Source organism: Chionomys nivalis, chromosome 15, assembly GCF_950005125.1.
Source record: "Chionomys nivalis chromosome 15, mChiNiv1.1, whole genome shotgun sequence".
Classification (NCBI taxonomy): Eukaryota; Metazoa; Chordata; class Mammalia; order Rodentia; family Cricetidae; genus Chionomys; species Chionomys nivalis.
The window spans coordinates 53,742,329-53,765,542 of record NC_080100.1 but is presented as its reverse complement, the minus strand read 5'-3'; the positions used below and the strand labels follow the sequence as shown (position 1 = coordinate 53,765,542).

At 40.0% G+C, this 23,214-nt stretch overlaps 2 protein-coding genes across 7 annotated transcripts in view; one reads left to right on the top strand and one right to left on the bottom strand.

The window, feature by feature from the left end:
- Nucleotides 1–11,540, top strand: part of Ssbp2 (single stranded DNA binding protein 2) — a 253,540-nt gene extending 242,000 nt beyond the window's left edge. For all 4 annotated transcript variants that reach the window (XM_057789547.1, XM_057789546.1, XM_057789545.1 and 1 more), the window contains one exon: nucleotides 6,061–11,540. In XM_057789547.1, the coding sequence (XP_057645530.1) occupies nucleotides 6,061–6,090 (30 nt within the window). In that variant the 3' untranslated portion in view covers nucleotides 6,091–11,540. The remainder of the gene's footprint in view (nucleotides 1–6,060) is intronic.
- Nucleotides 1–23,214, bottom strand: part of Zcchc9 (zinc finger CCHC-type containing 9) — a 236,344-nt gene that overhangs the window by 135,601 nt on the left and 77,529 nt on the right. The gene's annotated exons all lie outside the window — the stretch shown is intronic.

Genomic DNA, 23,214 nt, shown 5'->3' with positions numbered 1-23,214 from the left:
ACTGATTTACTTCAGGAATATGGACAAATCAATCATTTTCAGTGCTCACTTTATCTAATAGGAGACATTTATTTTTTAAATTCTTCCATAAGTAACATAATTTAATGAGGTGTATGGTAAGTCAGTTCAGTTCATTTATTGTGCTGTAGGCAAAGTTTTAGAGTAAGAAATGAAGCTTTCTACATGAGGAGTATGACATACCTGTCCTTAAGAGTACAATTCCACTAACAGATGTTTACGTGTCAGACTAACATTCCTACATGCTATAATACACTATTGGCAGTGAAGGAATGAAGCCTACTGTGAATGGTTAGAAATAGAGCATATGTGTAGTTGAATACCACTCCATTCAAGAATACACAGTCTTGTTATTTTAACAACTTTGACCAAACTGGAGGACAGTGTCACAGGAGAGAGGCACAGAAGAAGCACCGTGTGGCCTCACTTATACACAGAAAGTGGTTATGATGACCTCTTAAATGCCCCACTTGAAACCCCTAATATTTGTGCAACCCTAGGCATATAGGTATAAAACAGACTTACTTACAGATCAAGCACCTGCTGGTAATAAATCATAAATGCATTTAGAAACAGTTCTTCAGTGCACACATTTTTTTATTTTTTACAATTTATTAAACACAAGATCTGTTGAAATGGATGTTCTTTCTTTCTTTGCTTTCTTCTTGCTTGACTGAGACAGGGCCTCTCAATGTAATTCTGGCTGCCCTGGAACCTTCCATGTAGACCAGGCTGGCCTCGAACTCACAGAGACCTGCCTGGCTTTACCTCCTCAGTGCCGCCTTATGTGTTTTTACATAAAGAAGCTTTGGCTGAATGTTTGTTACTACAAGACATAGAACATCATATTTTTCAGAGATGATTGATATTTTTAGCCTATACTTATCAATGCTAAGAATGTATTTCACATAAATATATGACATAAGGAAGCAGAAGGATGTTTAGGACCATTTCATAAATTGTTGAAAGTCTGTCAAAATCAAGCAAAAGTCTCTTAATCACCTTTTAGCAACTTGAGGTCACTAACTCAAACAGCAGTTTTTAAAATTAGGCATTCTCCCATGGTGATAACTGTCTTAAGATAAACTGATTTGATACTTACATGCTAGTGAATAACTGAAGGAAATATAAAAAGCTTTTGTTTTCCATAATTAAATTATTAAGTCTATAAAAGCAAAAGACTTTGTATGTATGTATGGCAAAACCAGTCCAGCATAGAGCTGCCCCGCTCTGCATGGAGCCGCTGGCACTGGCTAGGGCAAGGGCACATGCTCTGAAAATTGCACGTGACTGTTCACAAGCAAGCCTGCAGCGAGGCTTGCAGTGCATCGTGCCTGAACGCTGCCAGGAGGCGCTTGACACTCGCTGCATGTTCGGTTTTGCATTCATTTTTCGGTTACTGTATATTCAGAGAAATTTTTACTGTTGCTCAGTCTCCCCACACACATTTGGTCATAAGCCGTAGTTTGTGAGTCTGGGTTACAGGAAGCCAAAGCCCAGTGGATCAGGAAAGGCCAAGCTAAGTTGCAGTTAAAGGGAAGAAATGAGCTGCAGAGTCCAGCGAGAATGATAATGTATAATATATTCCTCAAGGGCCAGGAGAAAGGCTTTACTGCTTCACTGCAGACTTCACAGCAGAGAGTCACCTTATTTAAGGACATTGTTTAGCCTCATTTGAACAGTCTATAAGATATTACCAGAATATCACAACATGATACTCCATAAATATAAGTAATTGTTGCGTCACTTTTTAAATTAAAATAGTTTTATAGAAATGCTGGAGTTGATATAAATTGGGTTTTTCAAAGGTTAAAGGGACTGTTAATTAAGTTTTTAAAGTAAAGGTTTTGAAAAAGTCGCACATGACTTTAACTCAGGCATCTCCCCCATGTTTGTCAGTGCTGCTGTGCTTATCCCTTGGAAAGGGAGCACAGAGTCAGAAAAGCAGGCATGGTAATCACCTGCTCACCCTTAAATCCCAGCCGGACTGTGTCCAGCAGGATAGCGAGCCCTTTTGGGTGGATGAGCACTCCGTGAGAGTAGCTGGAGCAGGGTTTCCTCAGCCAACCCTTGACCACGCCTGACTGCCTTGAACGCAGAAGGAGAACCATTTAGTGAGTTCACAGATCCCAGTAAACAAGTGTTCAAAGTCTAGGTTTTCCTGCGTGTAACTCTGAAAAGCACTTGTATTTGAGCAGTCTGCCCTTTGAGGACTTGTCACTTTTCCCTAGAGGTCACAGCACAGAGGCCAGAGAGACGAGACAACTGCTTGGTGCTCGTGTGCCAGCCACTCTCCCTCATGCTACTGCATTTAATTCTATCAAGACAAAAAACGCCTAAATCCACTACAAACATGCTTGGTGGAGCAGAATGAGCAAAGCAGAGCTGCCCCCTAGTGTTCACATGCTGTAATGTTTGGTTTCCATGGTGTAGATACAAACGTGGCCCAAAAGAAGAATGAATGCAATTGGATTAATTTGTTGCATTAATTTGGAGAAAAACGTTTACAGATGGGTTTGTCTATAACCAGATGAGTCTTTGCGTCACTTAGAACGACAGTATTGAACAATGACAGGCTGCTGGGCAGACCTCCGCCTCTCCTCTGCATCATCTACGTCGCTGTTGTGGGGAAACTGTAAGCCCAAGTTGCTTAGGTAGTGACACAAACGTTGAGTTGCTTCACATTATATTCAGAGGATCAGAACTGTTCCCTATTTCTCACTAAAAAGCAAGATGTTTATAGAAACTAAGACTTAGAACGTGGTGTGATCTAAAATGCACTTCAGATTTATGATTGTAATAGATTCTGTGGAGTATCAGCCAGGTGGTAAGAAGGAAGAGACTGCAGTTCATACTAGGACATGCTATCTCAAGATACACCAGCAGGTGAGGTAGACAAATGTTTAAAATACTAGCTTTCAGTTTACTTTTTCCCCTAAGCCAAGCAAGAGTGCTCTCAGTAGCTAAGGGGTCATTGTATTGTCTGAGGAGAACAAACTAGTTTAGTCATTCCAGACAGTATGACCCGATATCACAGCACTGTGACTCAGACATCACAGTATCTCGTTGTGTGCCGAGAACAGCGCAGCAGAAACGCTGATGTGAGTCAGCACCAGACAGCAGGGAGAGCGCGGGCCTCTCAGCGCGGCGGTCCATTTAGCGCTCGCTCTTCCTTTCTGGGAAAATGTAATGCACCTCTTCAGTATTCCAAAGAAGGCGGCCCTGGAAACTTTGCTTGCATTCTGGGAGCTTTCCTAGAATTTTATAATTCCCTTTAGTTTAATTTTCTTGAAATAGTTTAGTAATAGAAACGGACAGTCTACAGCCTTCCAGGAGCATGTGACACATGGCCTAGGAACACCCAGACACCAGTGCATCTTGTTGTTCTGCGCCAGAGACAATCCCACTTTATTCTGCAGTTGTGTGTACTGCTCAGAAATTACACTGTATTAGATTCTTGTAAACTCTGAGTGTTATTTCTTGGAACTAATGCTTCGGTCCTTTCTGATTGGCTCTGACCCTCAGCGTCTTGCATCTAATTTTTTCCCCTCAGTTTCTGTTACGGGCTAAGCAACTTCTTCTGACTTCCTGATATACCAACATTTTACTCTTCTGTAAGATTTTTCTCAAAACATTTGATCCGCAACATTGTAACAACTACTAGTGTTGAGAGACAATAGCAGCAGATCCAACACTTGACAGCAGAGTGCACACGTGTACATCAGGGCAATGTACATTAGAATGAAAAGCATCTTATAATCTTCCCTAATGTTATATATGAATGAGCTGGAATAGCACTTAGGAAGAAAGGATTCCAGGACATCTTAAATCCAGATTGCCTGGGATGCACATTGAATGGGAGGGTCTCTGGAGTCCCAGAGATTCTCTGAAGAGTTTCCTGTGAGGTCTGTAGGAAGCCAACCTTGCTTCAAGGTCACCTACCTGCTGCTTTAGGTCACAGATAACAGCAACTCTCAGCAAAGCCCTTATTTTGAAAAGTGCTGCTGATCTGACCATGCAATTTAAATGTTTGATTAAAGTTAAACGTGGAAATTTTCACTTCTGAATTTTCAATAGCTACATTTCAAGAACTTAGAAGCCACATGTATATGGAACTTGCTGTACCGGCTAGGACAGTGTAGAATGTTCCATCATCACCTAAAGGCATTCCCAGTTCTTATGGTGCTACAAGGACCATGGAAAGCATGAGTTAAATTTCTTTGCCCATCTTGCTGTAGAGATACACCTTTCTCTTTTCTTATTGCTTGTCCTACTCTCTGGATATAACTGTGTGCTATAGTTTTTATATAACTATATTACATGACTAAATATGTTTAGTCACGGGCAGTGGGTAATAAATTGCAGCATGCTGAAGTTACTGGTGCTATGGGACTTTTTATGTCACATTGCCATGGAATTGGATGTGTTTTCATTTCAGCACAGGGTGGCTCCAAGCATTCCTTAAGGATGATGACAAACGGGTGTTGATTTGGTTTTAGCTTGAATTTTTCATCTTGCCTTTTTCCTCTTTCTTAGAATGCATTTTTAATTTTTTTATTCTTTGAGATTATAATACAATTCAATCATTTCCTTTTTCCCTTCCTTTTTATTTTCCAATGTTCCTATTATCTAACATAGGAGTCAGTTAAACTACTTTACTAACTTACCATCCTTGTAACAATATGGAACTCAAGGCTATTCAACGACAAATAGATTCTACTTGTATGAGCAATGTTTAAAGAATTGACAGTGCCCCCTCCCCGCCTTGTGGTCCGGCCACTGTTTTCCCAGCCTCCTCCTCTACTTCATTCTCTACATTTACTCAGAGCAATGCATTCGGGGTTTGCATCCTAACGGCTTGTGGTTTAGAGAATCCAGCCCCTGTCACACATATGCTTCCCTGGGGAACCTCTTATCCCTTGAGCTCATCTGAACCTCAGCCCATGCCAGCAGTCCTTCCCAGCTTGCCTGCATTCCCTCCACTTTTCCCCCATTCTGCCAACTTTGTAAAACTTGGTGCCCCTCTGTCAGTTCCCTATTGGGCTCTGCAGCGTAGAACCATACTCTGGACTTTACTTACCTCTCATCCTGAGACACCACCGTCAGTAGAACACTGATAGAAACCCCCTTGAAGTGGTTTTTGCAGTTTTCCCATCAAACATTAAAATATTCCAAAGTCCACATTTTTATTTTAATTTAGAAGCAACTTTCCTATGTAGACCGCTACCATTTGAGAAAGGTGCTTGTCCTATTCAGAAGCTCCAGAGCTGTGCACTCACGACAACAGCCTCTAGCTGCGTGTGCTGATTCACATTTAAGTAAAATGAAATCACGTAATGTTTGAAATTTCCAAAAGCCTCACCCTAGGTCACTTGTCAGCCTCATCATACTGTAAAGTTGAGTCCCTGTTTCCTGCAGTGGACTGATGCTGAGCGGGGGTCTATGCGAATGCACACTGGAGCATCTGGGGTCCCTGCTGTTTCCTGCAGTGGACTGATGCTGGGGGGGTGGGGTTCTGTACTAATGCACACTGGAGCATCTGGTGTTCCCATGAGACTCTGCAGAGCTGGCAGTTGCTTTGTTTCCTAGACTGTTCATGTACTGAGCACTCCCTGTGGGTCTAATCAAGTCTATAATTTAAGGATTAGGTGTTCAGTCCTCTCAACACTCCTTGGTACCTTCAGAAAAGCTCAGAAGAGTGGATTAAGAGTGTAGAGAAGTCCCCACTCACTTGGCTGTGTATAGCAAAGGTTAGTCCTCAGACTCCCTTCAGTGTGGTCCATCCTTGGATTCCAGTTGCCCAGATTGTTACAAGTGTCTGCAGAACCCTCATCTGCCCGGAGGGAGTGTCTGAGGGACTGGATGATTACCTAGGTCCTGGGAAAGAATCTGACTTGGTAGAGGACATAGTTTAAAATTTCACAATTAAGAAAAGTCATATAAACACCTATTGTTATAGTTCCTTATTTTCACAAGGTTACAAATGCATGCGTAAATGTCCATAGGAACTAAAACTTACCATTTATCCTTCTGCCCTTGTAGTACTCCCCCAGCATGACCATGAGTGTGTGATCCATCACCACGTCTCCTCATGAACCATCGTGAGTCAGCCCTTCACAGAACTACCACAGAAGAAACTGCTCATCAGTGTACAGTTAAGGAATCTCAGTCAACCAAACCAACCTTCTAGCTCCTGCTCTCTCCCTCTTTTGTGAAGAAAGCGGGCCCAAATGTGATTCACACAACTGTGCGGAGTGGCACATTAGTCGCCCTAAACTGAACTGCGAATAACCATCTGTGTATGTATATGTGTGGGGAAGCGTGTACCGTGTATGCAGAGCTCCGTGCGCATACACGCATACGTGCATCGACCCACAGGACATTGTAAGATATTATCCCATGACATCTTAAGTAGAAGTGAGTAGGGACTTTTATTCCATCCTTTTTTTTTCACGTTTACATTTTAATTATTAAAGGTTGCTCCTGCCCCTCCCTGAACTATTTTGTGCTGTGTATATCACTGCTTTATATAAGTTATTTTTTAAGGTGAACTCAGATGTTATGGTTTTGTAAATGTCTGCAATCATGGATAGGAATAAAATCGCTTATTTGAGAGCTTTCATTCCCTTGTGTCTGATGCAAGTTACCTGTGAGCCCAGACCACATTAAGTGGAGAAAAGCGTGTCTTCATCCTGATGCCCAGCAGACATAGCTCAGTTAGCGCCTGTGCAGAGTAGTTAGTACCTGTGTGTAAGGAAAACACTTTAGCACAGACAGGGTCAGCTGGGCTCACACAGTGTGTTCCTGCAGTAACTGCTTTACGTTACGTTCCCTTCTTGGTTCGTTTGTCTTAGACTGTGCAGAAGTCATGTGCTAACTCAAATGACCTAGACCGTAGCAATAAAGTGATATGGGTTCTCGGATTCTTAGCACATTTTCTCTCTAACACGACAACACTCAAAACCGGTAGCAAAGCCACTTGTTTGAATTTGTCACTTTTCACCCAGGGTTCTGGAGGTAAATTTTTTTAATAATACACGTTGTGAGATAGTATTGTATTTTTATTTGGATTACCTGTGGACATTTCCACAGAGGCTTGAAAGCAGACAGACACACTAACATGATTGAGGCTTTCAGCACCAGAGAGAAAAGAAGCCTTAGAAGAGGCTTAAGTAGTTTGTTGGAGCAGACGGGCCCCTGCCCTGTTGGTCTCCCTGCTCTCTGGCTGCAGAGTAGACGCCTGTCTGCTCTGGTCTGGGGTCAGAGGGCTTGCAGTAGGAGGCAGATTATGTGTGTAACTTCTGTTGGCTGCAGGTGGCTGGCTCTCCACCGTGCGTCTGACAGTCTGGAAAGGAGTAAAGAAAGAGTTGTTAGTTATCTCCATTACAAAAGTGACTTGCCGCATGATCTTTGATCCCAGATCTTTGGGATTAGGTTTAATCCTGTAGCCAAACACCAAAATCCTAATAGGAAAAGCATGGAGAGTTTATCGGATACTCTGAAAGATCCTTTCTGTCACTCATGATCGCCGACCACGCCCCTACTGGGAGAAGGCCCTGTCTCCTGTCCGGTCTGACAGGAGCCGGCCCTCCTTCCCTCTGGGTAGTTTCATGAGTGAAATGGCGCCATATTTGCCAGCTCTCGGTTCCAGGTAATGGATTCGGTCTTTCTGAAACTTAGAAATGTTGGCTGCACAAGCCAGGGATATTGGGAGAAGCGTAGAAGATAAAGAAGATGAATTAGCTTTACACTGAGATCAGATAGCAGTGAGTCATTACCATGCACAGCATAGCCCACGGCAGCACCCCAGAGCCGCCATGTATAGCAGGCTCTAGAGACCTGTCACAAACAGCCGAGCCAACCTGAAGATGACTCTGTGCAGTCACCTGATTCACCAGGAATAGTGGCAGCTTTCACTTAACTGTGACGATTGTGCAAGCATCGAGTCTCCAGTAACCTCAGCTTTCTCACGCCAGAGTTCCAGTGCATTTGTTGTCTGCTCTCTCTCGTCACTGACCCTACATTTCCTGTGCCTTCTGAGAAAGAAAGCATTGTTCTTATTACAAAAATCAAACAAACAGAAACCACTGAAGCTAAGTTTGCTTGCCCTTACTTGAGAATAGTTCTGGGATATAAATGATATCAGTGACATCATGTGTCACACTTAACCTGTTTGGTTAAAAGGGGGCGGGGTAAGATGGGTTTGTTCGTTGTTTTGTGTGTTTGTTTTCAACATGTAGCAATCAATTTATCATTTCTTTCTTTGAACCCAGATTAAAAATACTTATTTCTAGTTTATAAATTCCTGAATAACGTTAAAAAGTATTTTAAAGACAAAACTACATTCACAAACAGGAAATATAAGAATGCTTAATCTTTATAGCCAAATAATTTTGTAATCTAAAGGGTGAACAGTATCAGGTATATTGATTTTGTTTAGATTTTAGTTATTTAGCCTTTATTATTTTCTGGTAAGACGTCTCGCCCTTTTTCATCCATTCCACCACTGTCAGCACGTTTGACGTGTCTTGATGAACATGCTACCTGCCGGGCTTTATTTTTCCGCATTTCACCCCATAGTAATAAAATCAGCAATGTTTGCCTACACTGAACATGACGTGCACGCATAAAATGCGAGAATAAATAGTAGGGTATAAGCATTAATTCTTGTTCCTCTGCTCTGTCCTGCCCAACTGGCTAAAGTTGAAGACACACATCATGCTAAGATGTGGATGGTTCTTAACCAGCTGACTTACTTATAGTGTGAGCAAAAGCTTTGGGGTACACTTGACTTGTAGTACCACAGATCTGATGTGGGGTACACTTGACTGGTAGTACCTCAGATCTGATATGGGGTACACTTGTCTTGTAGTACCACAGATCTAATGTGGGGTACACTTGTCTCGTAGTACCACAGATCTGATGTGGGGTACACTTGTCTCATAATACCACAGATCTGATGGGTGACTCAATATTCCTTTGGAAGTGGCCCAGTATGGGTTCAACTGCTAGTGAACAGGAATTTTACAGCTAGGCTAAGATTTTTCAATTGCCAAAAGATGAACAAACCAATTCTGTTCCCCCTCAGCCATGGCGCGTGCTCGGCTACACCTGTCCCAGTAGAAATTAAGTAGAGAAAAGTTCTTCCATTTCTGTTTAGGATAGTGTAAGGTATCTGAACCCCATTGCATTTGAAAGGGCCGTTCAGCTAAACAGTCTTTGGCAAGTGAGTAAGCCGCTAAACTGCCTACACCTTTTCTTCATATTCTGGGATTGCCCCCGCAGCAGGCAGAGCTTTGCACAGCCCTCCCTACTCTAAACCCGGTTAGCTTCTTGCCTGGCTTCTCCGTGGAGATGGGATACAGGCTTGAGCATCTTCCCTCTCAGCCTCTCCTCTTTCCTCTCTGTCAGTTTCCCAAGGAAAACGATTTCCATTGTCATTGCTTAGTTATTGCTGTTTATCATAAGCAGTATTACAGAGCACATCTACTTGACATCTGAATGTTCTTTCGACACAGTTTCACCTTTTATGTGCTGTAGTTCTTGTTCCTTGAAACACTAGCTGAGGCAAGCAGCCCATTAATACAACATGGTAAGGGGACGACTGGTATAAGGAGACCATTGTCACGTTTTACTAACTGTGGGTTAGTTTTGGGTTGGTTTTTTTTTTTTTTCCTTTGGGAACTAAATTTCTCTGATATGAAAAGCACAAGCCTCTGTTTGCTTAAAACAATGGTTCCCGTGTTAAACCTTGGTAACAGTCTCCCCCAGTCTGAGAAATAAGCCTTGAGAAAATACTGGAGAAGCAAGAGTGCTGAAGCATTATTAATACCTCTTGAGTTCTGCATACTTCATGTGTATGTTCCTGTGTGCATGTGTTGAGGATGGCAGTATAAATTTTACTCAAAAAACCTCACTCCTACTATGATTCATGTTATTTTATTGCACTATCATAACCTAGTAAGCTATTCTTTGTTTTGACTAGTTTTCATTTCTGTGGTTAAATACCTGCTAAAAGTTACTTGGGATGGAAAGAGAGTAACACAACCCTGTACTATATATAGCATTATATATAAGCAGGAGGGGTCTGTCGGGCCCAGATTTAGCTTCTCAACATTGACTTTGGTACTGATCTTGTCAGAAATCATGCAGTAATTATAGTTTCCTGATATACACATCTGTTTATGAGAAGTTGAATTGACATCACCTAAAGCATTAACTTTGCCCATGAACCATGGATGCCCTACTGATAAAAGCAAACCCGAGGTTTCTAATGATTTCTCTAGACTCTATGATGAAGATATTCGACTGAGTGAATCTCCTGAGGAAATTTCCTTTGTTGAGTTTCCCTTGGTAACTTACATAAATTGTTTGCTTGAATAAAAGAATTTCTGTATAGAACTTAAATTTAAATGTGACTATTTTTGCTGTCGACATTTTAAAAATGAAATATACTACTGTATATAAGTGTTAGAACATTTGGTGTGGGGCCAGGTGTTTTCCTGTGCTGTGCTGGGTGCTCTTAGGACGAGTGTCTGACTCATTTGGACTGTCCCAGTCACTGGAACCTTGTCATTGGCTTCTAAAATTCTTAGCCTCTCATTTCTAAAGCAAGATAGGCTGTTACTATGGCAAAGGTAAGTATTACTATTTCTTGAAGATGATATAAATATTTGTTCCCAGTTAATACATTTCACTTTCTCTTTTGTGGCAAGTGACCTCAGTGAATCGCCTGAGGGCAAGATTTGGATTCTTTACAGGATTCTCAAACTACACAATATGCTATAAACTAAGTATTTAATGTGTTCGTAAAATTGTCAGGAAAATGTAATTCATCATTTATTTGTTTGAAAACAACAACTCAAGATAATCTGTCCATCTTACATGATTTGAGTAGAAATCTAAATTTTTGCAATACTTTCCAGACTTTCTGGACATAAAGTAGTGATTAAAACTTGTGTGGGTTTCTATCAGATCAGACTTCAGAAATGTTTACTTTCCTTGCATTAAGACAATTAATGTATGAGCTGTGTTAGGACAAATAATTTGAAGGACATGTTACTGTGACAGACATAAAGATAGAGAAGTCTTCATACATAGAATTCTTGATTCATGGTAGTCGTCAGATTATTGACTTGTTTGTGATTTGAGGATTTAAAATGCTTTCCTTCTACATGTGTGAAATTGTTACCTGCAATGTCTTCCTGGATAATAGAATTATCTGTAAGGTTTTTATAAATGTATAATTTATGTACAAATATAATTGAAATCTGGGGTGACTCAGTAATTACTATTCTTAGTTCAGTAATAGCCACCAGATAACTGACACATTTGTATACTTAGCACCCGTGTGTATACATGTATGTGCACATACACATTGTTATTTATTCTCAAGTGAATTTATAACTTAATTTTTTTTGTAAAAGTATTTGAGCTGTTCATGTAATGGAAAAAGTCACCATCAAGATGTACATAAATGTCCCTTAATTTGACATGTCACATTTAATTTATAAAAATAATGCTTTTGATTTATGGTTTCTTCCCTTTTATTTTTGTCCTTTACTTCAATACTTGTTGGAAAAGTAAAGGAGATTGTTTATATGAAGACATCACAAATGTTCCTGAGTAAAAAATCAGACTGTAATGTGCATAGCTTTGCACGGAAGTGAATTAGACATCATACCCTAAATAAAATTCAGGAATCTGTAGAGGCAAAGGATTTATATGCACTTAAGAGAAGGTTGTGTGGCTGATTCTCCATGGTCAGGTAACAACCTTGCCCCCAAATAATACTGTTAGAAAATAGCTGTTAATGAGGCCCTAGTGCTTTGTTTCTAGGAAAACTACACACAATATCAAAAACTTGTTCAGATAAGTCATGCAACACTTTCATCTTTATGATGAATTACGCAGGTGATCACCATAAATATCTGTCCAAAAGATTTTAAAGTAGAGTCCCTAACTACCCTAAACATGAATGAGAAGGAAGAAGAGAATTCGTCCATGGAAAGAAGTGGAAATACTCAACCCCACCCTTTAGTGATGTGCTAAATACTGGTTCCACATTATTTTCTACCAAATGGGATAGATAGTTCAGTTTGGTGATGTGGCACATTCGTACATAATAGATAGACGGTATTATAAATCCCAATGACCAGACGATAAGTCAAGGACCACCTCATGTGGCTTCTCAGGTGAGTTTTTCTTTGTTTGTTTTTCATGTAGTTTCTGAATTCCTAGAGGGTGAAGGGGTAGACAGAAGGCAACTGACAGGTCCTTGACTTAAAATAGGTACAAGTCAGCAAAGAACTGATCTGGAATTCATTAGTTAAGCGATTTCTGGTTGTCTATAAATGGTTAACAGCAGAAGCATCATGTAGGGTCGGGGTAATAGTTGAGCAGATAGGTCACATCTGGCAGAGCATCAGCTGCTCATGATGGGTGAGACAGCACACCATGAGATGCTGAAGACAAAGAAGGAGGCAAGTGTGCACACCTGGCCCCAGACAGATCTGAGTCAGGAAGGGCTCCCATGGTTCACTGTATACTTCAGATGAAAAGACTCTACAGCAAAAAAGGGATACCTTTTAAATTTTAGAAGTTATATGTCCAGTACAATTTGATGATAGTATACTATAGCTTTTTTAAAAACTAGCCAGAACACAATATGCATAAAATGTTTGCAAATCTTTGCTCTATGTATATTTATTTTGGGTTCTGCTTGACTATAGCTACAGGTCTGGAGATTTTTTCACCCCAAACATGCATTCCTTCCACAATTTTTGCTTATGAATGGAACTCTTCATGTGTAGTAGGACATGGAAAGGTTACTCTTACACATGCTTTTAATAAAAGTATCCCTGTATGTTACATAACTAGCCTCAGCTTAAAGGAAACCATCGTCATTGTCACACAGGTGCACACATAGAGTTTCACATAAATGGCTTATGAATTGAAAACTCAAACATATCCGTTATATGATCATCTGCATTGTCATTTTCACCATTTTGTTAGCTGTTATTCACTTAGAACTAAAAGGATGGCCCACATACTAATGGTCTCGAGGCTGTTTTAACAGAACATAGGTGTCAAATATTGGGAGTGATGCTGATTTTAAGAACTCAGCCTGCTATTAAACAGGCAGTTGCCAGTCAGGTCTTAAATATTTACTTCATTTTTACTTGGTGTACTTGCTACACACCAGTCTTCATTCAACAAACTCCCAGAGAGCTGAACTTAAGTTTATACAAAAGAGATAACTCAAATTATGCTTTAAAAAAGTATTTGCTGTATGTAAAAGTATTCAATGCAAATGGCAGCATTAGGAATTCAGATCCAGCTCTTCAAAAGGCCTCCAAATTAATATGGAAATGCACAATTAAATGTTCTGTGTAATAGTTATTAATAAAACATTTGTTGAACCAAATAACCAAATCATAAGCAGAGTTTTGTATGAAAAGTAGTTTCGTTTTGTACAAAAGGTACAAAATCCACTGCCAGGATTTCTAACATAATTATCTCTACAAAATCAGACTGTAACTGAGTTCTCAATACTGATCTCTGAAGTTTAAAATTCGATAAATTTTACAGAAATACTTTGAATAGCATTGTCATTTCACAGGTCCCTACTAAAATGTCTCATCTTGTTGAAGGGTATTTACTTGCAGGATTGCTTGGTCCAACTGAAGCCCAGTATAAACTGTAAAATGCTCACCATCCAGGCCTGTGACCATGAGGGTTTTAAACTGAGCCTCTCACATCAGCCCTCAGGGGACGTGGTCTGGGAAAACAGGAGCTATGTCTTCCATTACTTCATTTTCAGGTTACATTAACCCTCATGGAGAAATGTGTTTATGCCTACAGTTGTGCATTCAAGAGAGGTGTGCATGGTGTATCTGTGTAAGACAGTCGCTTAACTGTGCCTTTGCAAAAATGAACGACACCTCCTCCCCTGTGTAACCACAGATAGTTTTGCTGTTTTGCTCTAGCAGAAGACACTTAAAAAAACAAAATCAGATTACAAACATGTATATTCTAAAAGGCTTTTTGTTCAACTTTCTTAAAATACATAAAAGTTCTTTATGCTATACTTGGCAGCTTTGTCTCCTACCCAGTTTACCGTTGGCATGAGCCCCTGACACTGGACCCCATACTTGATGTTCGGTTTGCCCCTTGTGAGTACACAGCTGGGATGGAGTGAACTGACCCAGCAGAATAAGAATCCTACACAGACAAACAATTAAGTAAAAAATCTTTCTACTTGAATTGCAAAAGTAGATGTCCTTGCTCCTGAGTAGGAAATTGTCATCTGCAAAGATGAACAGTTAGTCGTGAAACTGCCACATAGACTCCCGGCTCAGACATGAAACACATGTAGCCTTGCCTAGCCTTCCTGGAAGATGCCTTCTTGCAGAAGAAGAAAATTAATACTACTGGTTTCTTCATGGTGATCTCTACTATGGCCCCAAACTTCATGACTTAAACTGTTTTCAAATAAAAACAGTAGCAAGTAAAAACACTTCCAATCTGTATCCAGAAGAAAAGCCTTGCAGGAAACAGTCTCTGGACAACTTTCGAAGGGGCCAGCTCTGCTCTGCAGCAGGGAGACAAGTACACTGAGATTTATGAATCTCAGCTCCTCAACTCTTAACTACTTTATTTTACAAATTGAATTTTCATCCCTGCATTTGTTTAAAGGATGATAATTGACTTCAATATTCAAAATGTGCCTAAAGTTCAAGACAGTATTTAACTATTGACCACAGATTTTTATTCTCCATGATTCTGTTAAAAGAGTATATTAAACTTCTTCAAACTTAATTATGAGGCAATTCAGAGATGTGGAAAACCTGCTTTGAGAGTTGTTTTAAGAGGAATTGATTGAATTTAAAAGCCTAGACTGTGCAATTTGGAATGCAAACAATTATGAAATTGGTCTTCTGTTTGAATGTCAATATCCCCTTGATCCTTTGAGGCAGAGCACTGAGCAGTGACAGAGGCTATGAGGTTTCTTTTGCCCTCTGCAATCCAGGAGAATGAACTAGAAGATGGAGATGCTGCTGCAGAGGACCCAGAAGAGCCGTGTGGTTGAAGCCTTTGCTCCTCCATTGTCCTTTAAAGAATTCTATCCCCCTCTTCCCCAACTTGAGTAAAATACTCTGTTTCTATTCCCCCCACCCTCAACTTGAGTAAAATACTGTTTCCTGAAGCCAAGACTTCTGTAGCCTTTCTCACAAGGGCTCCTCAAGCCACATTTCAGCCAAAGAGGCTAAATGAACTTGAGGACAGGGTGGAAATTCGTATTCTTTTCACAATGAGAATATTATATATAAACGATTCTACTGGTCAGATGCTGTGAAACAATGGTCTTGTATTAATAATAGCCAGGCAGGAAGTATAGGTGGGGCGACCAGGCAGGAAGTATAGGCAGGGCAACAGGAATAGAAGAATTCTGAGGAAAGGAAGGCTGAGTCTACAGTCATAACACAGACGCAGAGGAAGCAAGATGAGAACGCCTCACTGATAAAGGTACCAAACCACATGGCTAACATAAACAAGAATAATGAGCCAATTTAAGGTGTAAGAATTAGTTAATAAGAAGCCTGAGCTAATAGACCAACCAGTTTACAATTAATATAATAGACCTCTGTGTATTTCTTTGGGACAAATGGCTATGGGACTGGGTGAGACAGAAATCTCTGTCAACAGTCAGAGAACAAATTAGTTATCTAATCATGTATTGTCTTAGTTAACTGAATTCTAATGCAATAGAAATAGACACATGGCGGACAATGAAGGCTGATGAGAAGCCAAGGACAATGGCACTAGGTTTCGATCCTAATACATGAACTGGCTTTGTGGGAGCTTAGCCTGTTTGTATGCTCACCTTCCTGGACCTAGATAGAAGTGGGAGGACCTTGGTCTTCCTGTAGGGCAGGGAATTTGGACTGCTCTTCAGTATTGAGAGGGAGGGGGAATGGACTGGGGGGAGGAGAAGAGGAGTGGGGATGGGGGAGGGGAGCGGGGGGAGGGGGCAATATGTGGGAGGAGGGGGAGGGAAATGGGAAACGGGGAGCAGTTGGAAATTTTAATTAAAAAAGAATAAAAAAATGAGAAAAAAAAGAAATAGACAGTTTATGAGTCTAAATCTCCCTCTCCCTCTCCCTCTCTCCCTCTCTCTCTCTCTCCTTCCTCCCCTCCCTCCCTCTCTCCCTCCTCCACCTCTCCTTCCCTCTCTCTGTCTAGGACCTTTCTCTCATCTCTTCTCAGTCTTGTGTTCTGTAGTCCCTGCAGGTGGTTTTCTAATTGAAGCATGCTGTAGGATTATGGAAGAGATGATGCACAATTGTAATTTATTCACTTGAATAGATTCATGTGGCTCTTGACATGTGGCCCTTTATTTCTTCACAGTGTGTTGTGGACCTGTGTATAGAACTCTGCCTTTATCTAAAACATTTATAAGACAAAAGAACAGTCAAATCAGCACAGGTCTTAACTTTTGGAACAGGTGATAGTGTGCTCTCACGATTGAGTCTTTCCTGACATGAGTTATTATATTTGATTAAAAGAATTTCATTTCTCCATTTCCAAACATTGTTTAAGATCTTTTCTTGGGGACTAACTCATAACCTCCTTTCTACCACAAAACTGAATGTTTGCAATCAAACCAATTTACAGCAGTCAATGTGTTCCTACTCCTGCAGCTCCCCATGGCCCCAGGGCCTACTAAGGAGCACTGTTAGTAAGCATCTGTCTCTGAAGAGGCAGCAGTTGGTTCCTCTGGTCAAGGACACAGACACAGCTCACGCAACAAAGGCAGCCCCCCTGTGCCTCCTCAACAGCAATCCCTTCTCTGTGGCTTCTACAGAGATAAATTTGATTTCCAACTTTCTATCTTCAGTCAGCATAGTATTAAGAATTGTATAGGCTGTAGTTTTGGCAAGTGTTTTTAAATATATTTTACCAAGCTATCCACTTTTTGTAGTTTTTAATGAAAGAAAGTGTTTAATGACAAAATGAAAACAATGAACTAATTTTGTATTTAGCCTTCTGGAGTCCATGTTTATTCAGTCATTTTTTTAAAAAATTGGCTACACAGCATAAAAGAAATCTACTAATAATTTGCATATTAACTTAATTGGGTGTTATATGTACGTGGTAGGGTTATCTGTTCAATTTTCAATAATTAATGTGTTGAAATGATAGAGGAAGTGGGCAGAACAGTACATGGCTCTTTCTCTTTAGACACTGGTCTCGTGGGTAAATCATGACCTCATTGTCTACCTCTTGAACCAGCAATCCCGAAATATCATCCACAGTAAGTACATCCAAGTCTTCGAAAAACCTGCAGATATAAGGGCGACATAAATCCACTTTAATCTACACACCTATTTGGTCTGAGTTGTTACCACAAACAATCCATTTAAGCATGTCAATGCAGGCTTTTCATCCAAATATTTATTCCGTTATTTCCATGCCTAATGGTTGGGTGAGGGTTCAGGGGGCAGCCATTACCAGTTGTAACTGGTTAATTGTATGGCTTTCAAAAGTTAAACAGGTGCCTAAGGAAGACAATTAATTAGAGTCCCAACATATTTCTGAGATGTGGGTATTTGGTGGTGGTGTACAATCACAGGAACTGCTCATTCATAAGAAAGCCAAGAAAATGAGCTAGGGACTCTGCTTACTAAGGTACTATGACTTCACTATGCTCTGCATGACTCCCACATGTGCCCAAAGCATGAGAAGAAAGACTGAGTTGGCAGGCAGCAAGGGTGGGTATATGCTACACTCTGGCTGAGTGGGAGAACTGTGCTCTGGGCAGCAGAAGGCACAAGCATCCCTCCCGCCAGGAGCTTGTGTCTTGGAAGGAGTTAAGAACCAAAGGGGTTAAGAGCCAAAGTCTGTGCAGCTGCATCCACACTGGATGGTCAGCATCAGGGTTAAGAAGGTTTCTAGAAGTCTGTGCAGCTGCATCCACACTGGATGGTCAAAATCAGCATTAAGAGGGTTTCCAGAAGTCTGTGCAGCTGCATCCACACTGGATAGTCACTGTCATAGCATTAAGAGCAGTCACATTCCTTAAGTTCTCCTTTGGGGATAGATTGTTTGGGTTTTGGTTTTAGTCATGCTAGGAATGAAACCCAGGGCAATAAGCTAACGTTTCCAGCCTGCACCAGAGATGGCCTGGAACTGTTCCAGCCTCCGTGTCTAACCATTATGCTATCCCATGTCTCTATTAATCTGTATCCACGGAAAAATTAATTTTTCAAATAGGGAGATGTAGATATGTTACTAATGTGGAATATGTGGAACTTATGGCCAAAATAAAAAGAATAGTTTCAAAATGCCCTTAGATGTTGACTTTCAGAATTGAATTTTTAAATTGAATTATTTTTCTTTTAAATATATTTTATTATTAATTTTATTGTGTTGACTTTTTCTTTAATTCTTCTCTTATGTATTCCATCCTGGCAGCAGTTTCCCCTCTCTCCCCTGCCCCCAGTTTTTTCTCCCCACTTTCCCTCTTCCCCAGATCCCACCCCCAATCCCCTCAGAAAAGAGCATGTCTACGTGACATCAACCAAGCATGGCATAACATACTAAGTAAGACCGGGTACATACCATCACATCAAGGCTTGACAAGACAACCCAGTAGGAGGGAAAGCGTCCTGCAAGCAGGCAAAAGAGAGACAGCTCCTGCCCCCAAGGTTGAGAATCACACAGGTACACCAAGCTTCTCATCCATGACATATATGCAGGAGTTCTAGAGGCAGGCTCCCTAATGTCAGACAGCCGCCATGAGTCCTAGTCAGTTGGTTCTGTGGGCTTTGTTGTCATGGTATCCCTGACTCCTCTGCTCCCTGCAGTCCTTTCTTCCCCTCCTCCTCTGGACTCCCTGAGGTCTGCCCAATGTTTTCCTGTGGGCCCCCGCATCTGCTCTCATCAGCGGCTGGATGGACTGTCTCTGGTCTCTTTGATGATTATTCTGCTAGGCTCCAGTCCCAGAACATTCTGCAGGCAGGACAAACTGTAGGTCTGAGGTTTTGTGGCTGAGTTGGTGTCCCAATCCCTCCGTTTCAAGCATTGTCTGGTCACAGAAGGCGGTTGGTTCAGGCTCCTTTTCACCCTTAGAAGGAGCCTTTGCTAGGATCATAGACTTCATGGAGTTTCAATTGCCTTAAATTTCCACCTTGTCCCCAAAATGTCCCCTAATCCAGCTGTTCTCCCAGTATTTTCTCCCCCTCACACACACACTTGACCCCAACTGTTCCCAAACCCCAACTGTTCCTAGTCCACAAGTACAATCCATCCTATTTCCCCTCTCAGGAAGATCCTTGCTTCTCCCTTAAGCCCTCCTTGTTCCTTAGCTTCTCTGGGTCTGGGGACTGTAGCATGATTATCTTTTACTCTATCGCTAATATCCACTTATAAGTGAATACATACCATGTTTGTCTTTCTGGGACTTTGTTACCTCACTACAGATGGTTTTTTTCCCCGAGTTCCATCCATTTGCCTGCAAATTTCATGATGTCATTGTTTTTAATAGCTAAGTAATATTCCGTTGTGTAAATGCACATTTTCTTTATCCATTCTTCAGTTGAGAGACATCTAGATTGTTTCCAAGTTCTGCCTACTATGAATAAAGCTCCTATGAACATAGTGGAGCAAGTGTCCTTGTGATATATCCTTTGGGTATATGCTCAGGAGTGATTGATATAACTGGTTCTCAAGGTAGATGAATTACCAATGTTCTGAGAAACTGCCATATTGATTTTCATAGTATCTTTACAAGTTGCATTCCCACCAGCAATGGAGGAGTGTTCCCCTTGCTCCATATCTTCTCCAGGCATGAACTGTCCCTTGTATTTTTGATCTTAGCCACTCTGACAGGTGTAAGATGGAATCTCAAAGTAGTTTTGTTTGCATTTCCCTAATGGCTAAGGATGTTGAACATTTCTTTGTGTTTCTCAGCTATTTTTGTTTTCTCTGTTGAGAATTCTGTTTAGGTCTGCACCCCATTTTTTAATCAGATTATTTAGTTTGTTGGTGTCTATTTTCTTGAGCTCTTTATATAATTTGGATATTAGCTCTCCGTCAGATATGGAATTGGTAAAAATCTTTTCCCATTCTGTGACTTCTTTTTGTCCTATTGACGTGACCTTTGATTTACAGAAGCTTTTCAGTTTCATGAGGTCTTATTTATTAATTGTTGATCTTAGTGCCTGCATGATTGGTGTTCTTTTCAGGAAGTTGTCTCCAGTGCTAATGCATTCAAGGCTATTTCCCACTTTCTCTTCTATCAAGTTCATTGTACCTAGATTTATGTTGAGATCTTTGATCCACTTGGACTTGAGTTTTGTGCAGGGAAATACATATGGATCTATTTGCATTCTTCAACATGGTGACAACAGACCAGCACCATTTGTTGAAGATGCTTTCTTTTTTTTCTATTGTATATTTCTGATTTTATCAAAAATCTGTTTTCCATAATTATGTGGGTTTATATCTGAGTCTTCAGTTTGATTCCATTGATCAATGTGTCTGTCTTTATGGCAATAACATGTGTTTTTTATTATGACAGCTCTGTAATATAGCTTGAAATCAGGGATAGGGATACCTCTGGAGAATCTTACATTATTCAGGAGTATTTTAGCTATCCTGAGGTTTTTGTTCTTCCAAATGAAGTTGAATATTGGTCTTTTAAGATCTATAAAGAATTGTGTTGGAATTTTGATGAGGATTGTGTTTGCATTGAATCTATAGATTGCTTTTGGTAGGATGATCATTTTTACTATGTTAATCCTACTGATCCATGAACATGGAAGATCTTTCCAGTCTGATATCTTCATTTTCTTTCTTCAAAGACTTGAAGTTTTTATCATACAGGTCTTTCACTTGCTTCATTAGAGTTATCCCAAGATATTTTATATTATTTATGACTATTATGAAGTATATTGTTTCCATGATTTCTTTTTCATTCCATTTGTCATTTGTGTACAGGAGGGCTACTGGGTTTTTTGTTGTTGTTGTTTGTTTGTTTGTTTTTAGTTAATCGTCTATCCTGTTACTTTGCTGAAGGTGTTTATCAGCTGTAGGAGTTCCCTGGTAGAATTTTTGGGGTTGCTTCTGTATAATGTCATATCATCTGCAGATAGCAATACTTTGACTTCTTTCCTTCAAATTTGTATTTCCTTGATCTCCTTTAGTTGTCTTATTGCTCTAGCTAAAATTTTAAGTGCTATGTTGAATAGATATGTAGAGAGTGGCCAGCTTGCTGTAAATTGCCATCATTATGTTTAGGTAAGTCCCTTGTATTTCTACTGTATCCAAAGCTTTTATCATAAAAAGGTGTTGGATTTTGTCAAAGGCTTTTTTAGCACATAATGAGATGATTTGGGGGATTTTTTTCTTTTAGTTTGTTATATGGTGGATTACATTGGCAGATTTTTTTATGTGTTGCACCATATCTCTGGATTTCTGGGATGAAGTGTACTTGACCATGGTAGATGATCTTTTTGATGTGTTCTTAGATTCAGTTTGTGAGTATGTTATTGAGTATTTTGGCATCAATGTTCTTGAGAGAAATTGGTCTGTAGTTTTCTTTGTTGAATCTTTGTGTGGGTTGGGTGATTGTGTCCTCATAAAAAGAATTTGGCAATGTTCTTTCTGTTTCTACCTTATGGACTAATTTGAGGAGTATTGCTAGTAGGTCTTCCTTGAATGTCTGGTAGAATTTTGCAATAAAACTGCCTGGCTCTGAGCTTTTTAGTTTTTTTTTTTTTCTGGTTGGGAGATTTTTAATGCCTGCTTCCATTTCCTTAGCGGTTGTAGGTCTATTTAGGTTGTTTACCTGATCTTGATTTAACTTTGGTAAGTGGTATCTATCAAGAAATTGCCCATTTCTTTTAGATTTTTCCAATTTTGTGGAGTACATGTTTTTTAATAGTTCTTTGGATTTCTTCAGTGTCTGTTGTTATGCTTCCCCTCCCCTTTTTTTTGATAATGTGGATATTCTCTCTTTGTCCTTTAGTTAGTTTGGATAAGGGTTTGAGTATCTTGTTAATTTTCTCAAAGAACTAACTCTTTGTTTTATTGAGTCTTTGTATTGTTTTCTTTGTTTCTCTTGTATGGATTTCAGCCTTCGGTTTATTTTCTGCTATCTACTCCACTCGGGTGTGCTTACTTCCTTTTGTTCTGATGCTTTTAGGTGTCGTGTTAAGTTGCTGGTATGAGATACCAGTTTCCTTATGGAGGCGCTTAGTGCTCTGTACTTTCCTCTTAGAACCACTTTCGTTGTGTCTGGTATGTTTGGATGTATTGTGCACTCATTTCCATTGAATTCTAGGAAGTCTTTAATTTCTTTCTATCTCTGCCTTGACACAGTGATTGTTCAGTGTGGAGCTGTTCAGTTTCCATGGGTTCACAGGCTTATGATGTCAATTTTCAAAGTTGAATTTTTAAATTGAATTATTTTTTTCTTTTGAATATTTTCATTATATTTGTGTGTGTGTTTTAGCTACTGAGTCATCTCTCCAGCCTGAAAAATTATTCTTAACATTTATTATTATTACTTAAAAGCTAGTCAATGGGGACTCCAGAGATAGTTCTTGGAAAAATGCCTCATGAGGACAGCACATAGGGTCCCCAGCACCTTCACAAATTCCTGGTGGGCATGGCCACCCTCATATAATATCAGCCTATTGTTCCCTGAAAATTTCCTGCTGTTGTTGATATTACTCTTCTATATCAGTAATTAGTTCTCATTAAAAGTCAGAATAAGGATGTCAGAGCAAGGAAGGAGAAAGGAAAGAAACAGAACTAGTCTAAATTTGACAGCTTTCTCAGACATCAGGTCTAAAGAAAGAAGCAGCTAAGAGGTCATGATAGACATGATTAAAATCATCCTCTGCCTAATTGGGTTAAATCAAGTCAATATTTACCAAGAAATTTAGAGATGATTAAAGTCGTCCTCTGCCCAAATGAATTAGGTCCAGTCAATATTTACTGGGAAATTTCACAGTAAAATGCTTAGTCTATAGGTTGAACTTTTATACCTTGATCACATCCTTAGCTTTACTATGGGAACTAAAGTAAAAAATAAACTAAGTTTTTACCTAGGCTCTAATGCTCTGACCTCATGAGTAACTAATTGTATTTCAAGGATGGGATTATTAGAATTTGTAGTATAGTTTA